The following is a 12,636-nucleotide window of genomic DNA, read 5'->3' as shown; positions in this document are numbered from 1 at the left end:
AGAGTGAAATTGCATGCATGCAGTGCAGTTTGTAACAGAGGATTTAATAGTAGCAATGCCATCACCCACAAAAATGTATTTGCTAAGTACTTTTAAAATGTGATCCAGTACAAAGCATGTTACCCTGCATGAAGGTACCATAAGTAACTCCACCTTTTGGCATGCTGGCCAAGTAGATGATAAGCACATTTCCTGTGTTTTAAAGTCTTAGCAAACTGTAGAATCAAATCCAGTTACATGCTGAATTTGAACTTGAAGTTTGCTATAATTACATTGATGATCAAATTTCAAGTGATGATTCAGTGCACACAAACACACTCATGCCATAAGATTATAGTTCATTGGAGTCATTAGTGTGTACATTCAATTTGTAGCTAATGAGAAGAAATGAAAATAAAATTTTAATTACTGTATGTGAGAAAATTAAAGGATCAGCTGTTTTGTAAAGTGGAGGAAATTTAGGGGTGCATATTATACAGTAGCTATCTCTAGAATGTCTGGTATGTACAGTCTTGATTTTGATAACACTAACACTGTATGGTGAAATCATTCATTGCAACACGCATCAGCTGTAGAGGTATAGCTATATTTGCCAAAATTGCTTTAAGCCTAAATTCCCCGAAGGTAATATTACTGTTGCAAAAGCAAATAAGGTTTGCTGAACTGTATAAACACTAATTATTAGCTATGCACAATAGCCATTTGCCTTTAACTTGTATGAAAATTAATGTTTCAAATAGCAAGTCATCATACATTACAACATAGTTTGAATAGCTGACAATTTGTATTCTCCCCGCTAGCATTATTGCACTGCAGTACCTGTGAAAGCTAACACACACACACACACACACACACACACACACACACACACACACACACACACACACACACACACACACACACACAAACACACACACACAATACAGGTAATAATTACCTTGTCCCTACTGTAACATTGCTCCTAACCCTAATTTTAGCAGTGAATTTATTTAATTTAGCTTGGCTGCTAAGACATTATTTCTAACATGCCTTCATTGCAGCAAAAGTATAATCTACAGTACTATTACAAGTACACAAAAAAATTGGAATTTTCAGCTAGAGTAGGGACCATAGCACATTGATAAAAAGTACTGAAACAAGTTGGAATATATAGTCCATGATATTAAATCACAGTAAAACAATAAGAAGTGTTATATCCCTACTGTGCATTTCCGTTATGGAACCTTGAGCACATGATATAACACTTCTAATTGTTTTACTGTGATTTAATATGAAGGACTATATTCTCCAACTTGTTTCAGTACTTTTATTGATGTGCTATGGTCCCTGCTCTAGCTGAAAATTCCAATTTTTTTTCGTGTATTTGTTAAATGTTTTGTAAATAATTTTATTATGACTGGTGAACTCATGCATACCGCATCTGAAATGGCACCGCATGTCCCAGCTATATCAATAATAATATTATTGTCTGAAAACTACGCAATAATGCCATGCGCCCCAATTATATTAATTATCTTCTGAAAAGTGAAGTATCTATTATGCTTCGCTGTAGGCTATGTTCAACCTGTTACACAGCAGTACGAATCAAGAACTGTTTGAAAAGCACCTCTACAATCATAATTACCACTATGAAAAATACGGGCAATTTCAATCTTGAAGGGAAGCCATCATGTGCTACTGCCAAATCGACACCTTTCACTGTCAGCGAAGATGAATGGCACCACAAAGGAGGAGCCATGAAGAATACATTGTATACGTACAGCGGTATGCCAAAAGCCACCTCTCGGGTCTAAGCAACATTGAACAGTGAAAAATCAAGCCCATAGCCTTAGCCATTATCAAGTTACACTTGTTTGAAGGCATCAGTCAATCAGTCAGTCACTAGAAAATTCCATTGAATAAAATTTTTTTTAAATTCTGTAGCAACTTGTTGAAAGTGTTTCGGGTCAATCTGAAAGCTTGTTTGGGCTTGGTTTAACCTAACCAACCAATAGTGCCTCATGGTTGTCTGGGAAAACTGAGGCTGGTTTTTGTGTGATGTTATTTCGTGGGCCATGCCTACTCCTTTGTGGTCACTACTATACATCTACAGTACTATTATACACTGTAAATTCGGATATATGACCATTTTGTATGACTCCTGTGGCAATTTTGTATCATGATTTTATTAATTGTACATCTGTTATTCTATACTTGTATGCAGTACTGTGAAGTTATAATAATCAATCATATTTCTGAATGTACAGTGTATCTTAAATCGCTATTCTATTCATGTTGGTGAACTATTATTACTGTATGTATAGCTACATACTTGTGTTTCTGCATATCCTGTGGACTCCCGTTGGACATCTTTGCAATTGTCGCTTGCCATTTCGATTAGTATGAATAGTTAAACCATTATTTATATTAGACAAAACTGAAATATTTCGATTGTTATTAATAATAGGTGGTTGACTGGGTGTTGAAGGAGGTAGCCTCCATGTAAAAGGTTGCCATGTAATAGGGGGTGGAGGGGGTTGCTTTGTGGTAGGGGGTGGAGGAGGTCGCTTTGTGGTAGGGGGTGGAGGAGGTCGCTTTGTGGTAGGGGATGGAGGAGGTAGCTTTGTGGTAGGGGGTGGAGGAGGTCGCCTTGTAGTAGAAGGTGAAGGCTGTCTTATAGTAGTTGGTCTCCTTGTGGTAGGAAGTGCAGGTTTCTTTGTAGTGAGAGGTGGTTTTGTAGTAGAAGGTTGCCTAACTTGTTTTACTCCTAAATCTAGTGCTTCAATGAATATTAATACCCTTTCCTGTATTGTTGGTAGACCTGTATCAAAAGTTGAAACATACTGCTAAAAGATATTCAAGTTTACATTAATAGAACATGTATTAACAACACATAAAACAAAATAACACTAATCAATAAGAATACCGCTCTCCACTAAATGCAGCTCAGTGGGTCATTGCTAATAGATATTGTATTGTAGCTGTCAACGAGTCAGATGCAACAATATCTATACATGTTTATATAGTATACACAGTGTGGGGGTAACGCGTTACTTATGCAACATAATTATTATGTAATGCGTTACGTAATAAGAAATACGCTATAAAAACAGGTACAGTCGATTGCAGAATTGTTGAAATTTTTCTTCCTGTGCTGTAAACATTCCGTGGACTGGAAAACTATTCGTAGTGACGCCGGATCAGCCAAACTGAGAAAAAAGAATAGTGTGGTTCAACTTGTAGTAATGTAGTGAACGACTGAGACCTTTAATAGAATGTAACTTTAATTAGAGTGTTCTTAATATAGTATATGATCACGTGTATCAATTGTTGCTCTGTGTGTTGTAGCATGTCCTTTATTATCCGATCAATCACGCTGGTACGAGTGGTTCTTACCAGTTATCGAACCTCCAGTCCGTCGTCACGACATTGTTGGTGCTGTTAGCCAGGAGTACTGTGTCTGCTGCTCTTCCCTTCGTTCTAACCTCAGCCGCAGAAGTCGTGGTACCGTGGCAATTTATTTTTAACGGTACCCTCTAAGGCAAGCCACGTCTACTATTAGAACTGTTACTGTTGTTATTGTTTAGCGGGATCAATGGAGGAGCAGACTCGGTTACAAGCTTCACGGAGTGGGTACAAGGGACACATGACTCGACTGTTCAACAAGATCGACGAACTGGTTAGCGACGATTACACAACAACGTCATTGAGCAACGCTATTGAGCAACTCACCAAGAAATTGGAGAAGATCACAAAAATTGATGTTCGTATTAGAATTATCGAAGGATGCAACTGAATTAGAATCAGCAGTGTTAGAGGCAGAAGAGCTACATGATGAAATCTCAGAAAAGATTGCCAGAGCTAAAAGGTTCATTGAGTTGAAAAATAGTGCAAAACAGCCAAGCAGAGATTCACCATCAGTCAGTCATGAAGTCTCACCAAGTCCCCAACTTGCAGCGGAATCACAACAGAACAGTGATCACTTGGATAGTCATCAACACGTGAGTGAACTCACAAGTATAAGTGATCTACAATTAAATACTAGCCAGACATATTCCAGTACAGTCCATGTTAGTGCAAGTGTATCACAGTTAGACAGTGTAGCTACAACAATTGCAGACCATACTATGTCATCAGCCCCATTGACAAACACAGTTTTTTCACATTCAGGCACATCATTACCGCCTCTAATGCACTTACACCCACCACCGTTGATATCAGCCGCTTCATACACATACGCTCCTAGTATACAGCAAAGGCCAGTGAAGTTATCAGTGCCTAATGTCGGTAGTCTGTACACCTCATCAATGAATCATTTGGGAACATTTCCAGCATCAGTGGGTTACAAACAGTCTGCCACCATTCAACAGTTTCCATTGGCCAACAGCTACAGTTTACCAGTAGCCAACAGTTATAGTTTGCCAGCCACCAACTATCACAGCACCCAACAGTTTGCCACTAGCCGTTTACCTAAACTTTCCTTACCGACATTTTCGGGTGACCCTCTCACATGGTAAGCCTTCTGGGACTCATTCTTTGCAGCAATCCATTCCAACCCTAGTTTAAGCGGAATACAGAAGTTCAGCTACCTCAAGGCTCAATTACAGGGAGATGCTGCTAGAGCAATTGAGGGTCTTCCTCTTTCAGAACTGAATTATAGACACTCAATTTCTCTCCTTCAAGATCGTTTTGGCCAAACCCACAAGTTAATTGATGCCCACATGAAATCTCTCATGAGTATGGCTTCTCCTACTAACAGCTTGGCAAGCTTGCGCATGTTTTATGACTCCATAGAAAGTCACATTCGTGGACTGTCTTCACTAGGCAAGGCTGAACACTCTTATGGTGACCTGCTAGTACCTATTATCATGGGTAAACTTACTCCTGAAGTGAGACGGAATCTAGCAAGAGAACATTCAAATACACAATGGATTCTTACGGATTTAATGGCAGCTCTTCAGAAGGAGATCCAAGTTCTCGAATGTGGACTACATGATTCATACAATGCAGCTTCCAAGACGTCTACTACAGCGGCCTTTCAAGTTGGAGCCAGAGACAATCATTCCACAACTTCTAGTAAGAAGAAAGCACCAGTATGTGCATTCTGCAAGGGGCCACATTCTTCACATTCCTGTGAAAGTGTAATTGATCATCAGAAATGTGTAAATATTGTCAAGAGAGATAACCTCTGTTTCAACTGTTTGGCACACCACAAGGTGTCACAATGTCAGTCCAGGTTTAGATGTAAAAAATGCAAGAAGAAGCATCACACCACATTGTGCAACAGTAAACCACCATCTACTGAATCATTACCTGATAATGTGACTGATAGTAAACCACAAACTTCTTCAGCAGATGTTGCAGGGCTTCTCACTCCAATCTCACCTTGTGTCACACCCAAGTCAGTTACTACATGCCTTCTCAAGACTGCAGTAGCTCCTATCATTGCTGGACACACCAAGACTAGTGCAAACATTCTTTTTGATGAGGGTGCTCAGCGTTCATTCATATCCAGAGAGATGGTTAATGAATTGGGCACATCACTGACCTCCACAGCATACATTTCTTTGGCTTCGTTTGGCAATGCATCTAGAACTCACCAGAAGCTTGGTGTTGTGACAGTAGAGATACAGACTTTGAGTGGAGAACTGATCCCAATATCAGTACTTGTCATACCAACAATTGCTGCGCCAATTCAGAACGTTGTCCCACTTTCTGTTAGCACAATGCCACATCTGCAAGGACTCAAGCTGGCCCATCCAGTCACATCCAACAATAACTTCACCATTTCATTATTAATTGGAACTGACTACTACTGGAAGTTTGTTCAGGACACCATAATCAGAGGAGATGGGCCCACAGCTCAGGAGTCAAAGCTCTGCTATCTACTATCAGGACCGTTACCACATTGTCTCTCACAGTCAGCAGCTTCTATTTTACTACAGATAACATCCTCAGTGACACCTGAAGAACCCAACCTAGAGAAGTTTTGGTCTTTTGAATCCATTGGGACAAATGCTCATACAACATCTACCGATTTATCCTTTCTCCGTACCTATCAGCAGTCCGCAATCACTCAAACTCCTGAGGGTGTCTACATAGCAAGATTCCCATGGAAGGAAGGCAAACCCTATCTACCTTCTAATTTTAACATCTGTAAGAAAAGAACAATCGCCTTAGTTAACAAGCTCAAGCAAACACCAGAACTCTTGTCCATCTATGATAACATCATCAAAGACCAACAACAGAGAGGCTTCATCGAAACAGTGAGTTACCATGACGCTACTGAGAACACACACTATCTACCTCACCGACCAGTCAAGAAGGATTCTGTCACTACACCCATACGAATCGTGTATGACTGTAGCTGCCGGGGAAATGGAAACTCCACCAGTCTCAATGATTGCCTGACAGTAACACCTCCATTTCTAAACAACTTGTGTTCTATATTGTTACGTTTTCGCAGCCATGCCTTTGCCCTTTCAACCGACATTGAAAAGGCTTTTCTTCATGTCCAGTTACATTCAGATGATAGGAATTTCACAAGATTTATTTGGCCATCAAGTACAGATGATTCCTTCCTCACATATCGCTTTGCTGTTGTTCCCTTTGGATCATCCAGTTCACCATTTATGCTCGCTGCAGTACTTGATCTACACCTCAGTAAGGTTGCCTCACCTGTTGCACTTGACATGAAAGACAATATTTACGTTGACAACATCTTATCTGGCTGCAACACAGAAGAAGAGTTACTAACTTACTACAAACACTCTCGTGAACTAATGAGTCAAGCAAACTTCAACCTCCGGTCATGGTCATCTAACAGTCATCAGCTCCAGGCAGTCACAGCAAGAGAGAAAACCAGTGACCCTAAGCCAACTGTGGGGCTTCTAGGTCTTCAGTGGAATACAATTACAGACACTGTATCACTTGCTCCAAAGCAACTTCCACCCACTAACACTTCCTTTATCACAAAGAGAGATGTCCTACAGACCTCCTCACAGATATACGATCCGCTAGGATGGGTAACACCTGTGACTGTCAGAGCCAAAATTTTGCTTCAGCAAGTATGGCAGACTAAGCTGACATGGGAAGAACCTCTTCCCAAAGAGATTACTGACACTTGGCTCACCATTCTACCAGATCTGATGAAACTGTCACAATTTACAGTTCCAAGAACATATTTCTCAACATCAGACACGTCAACTTTCCACCTGTATGCCTTCGCTGATGCCAGCACTAAAGCCTACGGTGCTGTAGTTTACATTTGTCGAAACCAAGAGACATCATTAGTCATGTCTAAGAGTCGAGTTGCGCCAATCAAGACCATCACTCTTCCTAAGCTAGAACTGATGGCAGCTGTCATGGCTACTAGATTAGTGCAATTTGTTGTATCTTCACTTCATTTCCAGTCTAATGATCAATCCAACCATATCCACCTGTGGACTGACAGCCAGATTGCTCTCCACTGGATGTATAAGCAGCATAACCCCAAACCTTTTATCTCACACCGTGTAGCAGAGATTGTTAGAGCCTTTCCAGCCAACTCATGGTCATATGTACCATCTAGTGATAATCCTGCTGATTTGTTGACGAGAGGGATCTCTGCTGAACAGCTTTTCTCATCGCAGCTATGGCTACACGGACCCAGCTGGCTACAATGTAGTCAGGACTGGCCACAGTGGACTCCAACCAACGCTTTTCTACAGTTAGCTGAAGAGGAAGATGAACATGGAAGCACACCACCAGCTACTCAGACCAGTGAAGATGTTACAGGTATCCATACTGTCATTGACATTACTCGTTTTAGCACTATTGATAAGTTAGTAGCTGTCACTGCATACGTCCTTAGGTATGTTCACAATGCTCATACACAACAGCCACGAGTAATTGGACCACTAAGTGCAGTTGAACGGAATGCTGCCATGAAGGAATGGATATCCAGTAGTCAGACTTCCAGCTATCGACTTGAATTGAATTATTTGCGGAAGAAGCAGAATTCATGCCCCAACCTTGTCAGGCAACTTAGACTGTACTTGGATGAGAAACAACTCCTGAGATGCAGTGGCAGAATCCACAATTCTCCGGTCAGTGATGCTACTAAATTTCCCGTGCCACTACCTTCCAAGCACCGCTTGACAGATCTAATCATTGAAGACACTCATAGGAAGCTCCACCATGGGGGTGTAGCTATCACTGTAACCGCCTTACGAGAAGTTTATTGGATCCCCTCTATCAGACAGCGAGTAAGAAGTGTCCTTAGAAGATGTGTCACATGTGCCAAGACATCGGGAAAAGCGTATAGAACTCCTGATCCACCACCATTACCCAAGATACGTGTTGGAGAACCAAGACCATTTGCTGTCACAGGGGTGGACTTCACTGGGGCACTCTACGTCAAGGAGTCCAATGGTGAGCAGAAAGCATACATCTGCCTTTTCACGTGCGCAAGCACTAGGGCAATTCATTTGGAGATTGTGACAGATCTATCCTCAGAAACATTTCTGTTAGCCTTTCGACGATTTGCCAGTCGCAGATCTATTCCTTCAGTCATGCTCTCAGATAACGCTTCCACTTATCTTGCCGCCGCGGAGGAATTGAAGATATTGTTCGAGTCTGATGTCATCAAAGAAGCATTGGGACATCAGGTGTTGATTGGCAATTCATACCAAAACGTGCTCCGTGGTATGGGGAATTTTGGGAGCGGTTGATAGGGTTGACAAAGCAGGCCATCAGAAAGACTCTTGGTAGAACATTCATCTCTCTTGATCAGCTACAAACTGTAGTGATAGAGATTGAGAGTATGCTTAATGACAGACCCCTTACCTATGTGAACTCTGATCTACAAGATCCTCAGCCGTTGACACCCTCTCACTTGCTATATGGCAGAAGGATTCAACAAGTTCCTCATCCCCTCAATGACCCAGAAGAACTGACTGACCCGACGTTTGTGTATGGTACAGACCTTAGGAACAGAGTGAACAAGCTCGCACAGTTAATGGAACACTTTTCATCACTTTGGAAGAGAGAATACTTGACTTCCTTGAGAGAATTTTACAAGACATCAAAACGAAGCAGTAAACAACTGATTAGAACAGGAGATGTTGTGATAGTTCATGAGGATAACAAGTCAAGACTTCATTGGAGATTAGCTGTAGTGGAAGACCTTATCAAGGGGAATGATGGTTAAGTACGTGCTGCACACATCAGAACAAATAACCACAAGACAACGTGACCTGTTGCCAAGTTATTCCCATTGGAGGTGCACAGTGAAGCTACTCCAGAAGAAGCTGATCAGTCTAGTACTAGTACTGAATCCCAACAGAGTACAGCTGCTACTGAAACAGTTCGTGTGCGTGCAATGAGAGCTGCTGCTGCAAGAGCACTCCAGAGAATGAAGAAGTGGAATGGAGCACTTGGCCCGCCCCCGGAGAATGCAGTGAACGACTGAGACATTTAATAGAATGTAACTTTAATTAGAGTGTTCTTAATATAGTGTATGATCACGTGTATCAATTGTTGCTGTGTGTGTTGTAGCGTGTCCTTTATTATCCGATCAATCACGCTGGTACGAGTGGTTCTTACCAGTTATCGAACCTCCAGTCCGTCGTCACGACACAACTACTGTTGAATCCGTGGCAAGGACAATAAAATTTACTCATAAGGAGCCTTACAGAAACATTCACGGTACAGCATACGTTTTCCAATCAACTTACTGCAGATTCCATGCCCATTAAAATTAAAGATGGACCGATACCACTTTTTACCGATACTTCTGATATGAGTGTTTGTACTGAAATTATCTACCAAATTACCAATACCGATACTAAGCTTTGAAGCCTAGACAAGTTTATTACAGAAATTTCGCCGTTGTGATACATAGTTAGCTATTAAAAATTAATATCATTGATCTCAATTCAATCAAGTTTTAAAATATTTATTGTATAACAGCTAAATATGATAAACATCATTGTGGATTACTAATTTCTTGATTTGATGTAGTTTTCTTGTAAGTTTATTGATTAGGAAATTAATTGTGTGGGCGGCGTATAAGTGTACAATGTTACAGCTTTGCAACCAAACCTTTCATGAAAAAGCAAGCCAAGTATTCATAAACTTATTTCTTGAGGAACAGCTACAATGCCATTTAATTACAAAGGATTCACGTGCCCTAATATATTAAAATACATACGGAGCTTATCCGCAATGACGTCAAAGCAGAAACAGCGGCCAATAGTGTGGGCACTTTTGTACAGAGGGCGAGGTTCCGACACTTCGGAAAGAGCGTACGAGATTTCCAGATTTCTACAGTGATCTCTGATTTCCAGGTTGATTTCTACTGATTCCCGCCCACATAGAGAGAGAACCATCACTAATAATTGATGAGAAAACATGCATGATTACAAACAAATTATGTGTTATGTGTCCTCGGACAACATGCGACCACATGTCTGACCAACAGTGGGCATGGCAAGGGGAAAAAAAAAAAATTATATTTAAGTACAAAACTAAAGTTACAGCTTAAATTATATACAGATTAAAAACAGTCCGGGTTGATTGTCCATTCTTTAGAGTTCCTACCATAAAATATTCTCTGTGAAGCAGAAATTGAGGCACTGGCCATCTTGAACAAAAGATTTCTAGCACTTCCCTTGGAAAATAGGGATACTTGCTGGGTAAAATTTATCACATCCTTAATTGCAGCAATAGAACTAGGTTGAAAATGGCCCAAAACACTGACTTCCACAGTTCTGTAGCAGTGAGGAATCTTCAAACGATCCAATTCAGCCAAAAGCTGTACATACTCAGGTTTATAAAGCTTGCGGTTGTGTGCAGACTCCAAATGATGTATTGAGTCCAATGGACATGTAAGCTCTATAATGCCCATCGATGCAGAGTGTCTGTTATAGATGACAACATCGGGTCTGTAAGGAGTGACTAAGACATTGGAGGGGATGGTTTCAGGAGGAGAGTCATTAAAACGATGTCCCTGCAGGTCCGCATAGACACTGACCATCTGGCAATCAGAAAAGAGAGTAATTAACTGAGAAATTAAAGTGAACAGTACTTGATTATGTCTATAGGTGTACCTTTGTTGGGATAGTGCTATTGGGCACCCACCTAAAATATGAGCGGTAGTTGGCCGGTTAGAGTCACAAAGGGTACACTTGGCACCACACTTGGCACCACACTATAGTTTACGGAAAACTTATTCAATTTAGAGAAACACGGAGGTTAGAGGCCTTGATTTCTACCGCAGGAACGTACGAGATTTCACAAAGTGTCGGAACCCTCTACAGAGGGTATTGGGAGAGATGGTGGTTCGCTATGTCAACGTTTACATACTGCAGCAAGGGACAAGGTGAGGCATACATACTTCATCATACAAGACAAATGCGCGTGGTTTTGTGTCGATAGTAAACTTAAGTCTGGTTTCATCTGGTGGGACTATTTCGCATTGCTACATCACGCTAACTAGCCTTTTACCTTTATAGTTCGAATCCTGGGGTTGGAGGGATTTTTTCCTTACTTTGGCCCCTTTTCTGTTACACCTTTTCAGCTATAAGTCACTAAGTCTAAGTCCTTGAAATTATAGGTTAGGTAATCCTAAGGCTGCAGCATATGTTGCTGTAGACCTTCAGTGCTGGTCACTGTAAAGTGTTAATAATAAATACTTTAGGTTTAAGGAAGAAAATCCATCCCTCCTGGAGGGAGACTGAGTGTGGCCCCGACTAGACATTGGGTGACCTGCAGTTCGAATCCTGGGGCTGGAGGGATTTTTTTCCTTACCTTGGCCCCTTTTCTGTTACACCTTTTCAGCTATAAGTCACTAAGTCTAAGTCCTTGAAATTAGGTTAGGTAATCCTAAGGCTGCAGCACATGTTGCTGTAGACCTTCAGTGCTGGTCACTGTAAAGTGCTAATAATAATGATAAAAAAATTATTATCAAATAGTTTCATGTCGTGAAATCCATAAACTTCGCTACTTTGTTAGCTCATCTAAGTTACCGATTAGTTCTTAGCTACTGGAAACTTAGCTAGAGATGGTTTAATAAAAGTGGTGAGTGTCTAGTGGTGGTATCTGTACCTTGTATTACTGATACTGATACCACCGATACTGATACCACTGGTATCGGTATATGTCCATGTTTATGAAAAATCCCGGACACGCAACTACAGTTTTTTTTACATGGAAAGTATTCTTTACCAATACGAGATCGCAGTACGGAATTTCTTAAATCCTCAGTAATATAATGCTAGTTACTTTACTTACAAGTGTAACGCGTTACCTAAGTAATGTCTAATATTATGTAATATTATCACTACAAGTAACGAAGTTAATAATCTCGTTAGTGATCCACTGAGCAACGCCTAGCCACAACGAAGTAATGAAGCCTACCAAATGAAGCCTATTGATCAGCTTCTTACTTACAACCAAGATTTGCAAATTGTCCAACAACGCAATCACGTCATGTCACGTGATAAGGTGGTAGTTTCACACGTGACAGCTTAAGGCTGTGGACCCAAAGGGATGGTTATAAAAACAGGATCGAAACGGGAAACGAAACGAAATGAAATGAGCCTACAGTCTAGTTGAGGACAATCACTATATTATGCACAGTTACACTATGGCACGCATCAAGCAAGACTCCAGGTG

General features: G+C 40.9%; 1 protein-coding gene across 1 annotated transcript; it reads left to right on the top strand.

Annotated features, from left to right (window-relative positions):
* The first annotated feature begins 493 nt into the window (after positions 1 to 493).
* Positions 494 to 8,690, top strand: LOC136247948 (uncharacterized). The gene is made up of 5 exons (XM_066039769.1): positions 494 to 500; positions 3,328 to 3,483; positions 3,567 to 3,746; positions 4,150 to 4,476; positions 4,522 to 8,690. The coding sequence occupies exons 1-5, from the start codon at positions 494 to 496 to the stop codon at positions 8,688 to 8,690; spliced, it is 4,839 nt and encodes a 1,612-aa protein (XP_065895841.1).
* The last annotated feature ends 3,946 nt before the right edge of the window (positions 8,691 to 12,636 follow it).

This window comes from Dysidea avara, chromosome 1, assembly GCF_963678975.1.
Source record: "Dysidea avara chromosome 1, odDysAvar1.4, whole genome shotgun sequence".
Lineage (NCBI taxonomy): Eukaryota > Metazoa > Porifera > Demospongiae > Dictyoceratida > Dysideidae > Dysidea > Dysidea avara.
Note: the sequence above shows the minus strand (reverse complement) of the source record. Positions and strands in the feature narration are given on the sequence as shown.

Bases quoted from the DNA above. Each gene is read 5' to 3' on its own strand.
- LOC136247948 (XM_066039769.1), top strand. The intron at 3,484-3,566 runs GTACCGTGGCAA...GTTATTGTTTAG, and splicing joins CCTCAGCCGCAGAAGTCGTG to CGGGATCAATGGAGGAGCAG. The intron at 3,747-4,149 runs GTATTAGAATTA...TTTCACATTCAG, and splicing joins GATCACAAAAATTGATGTTC to GCACATCATTACCGCCTCTA.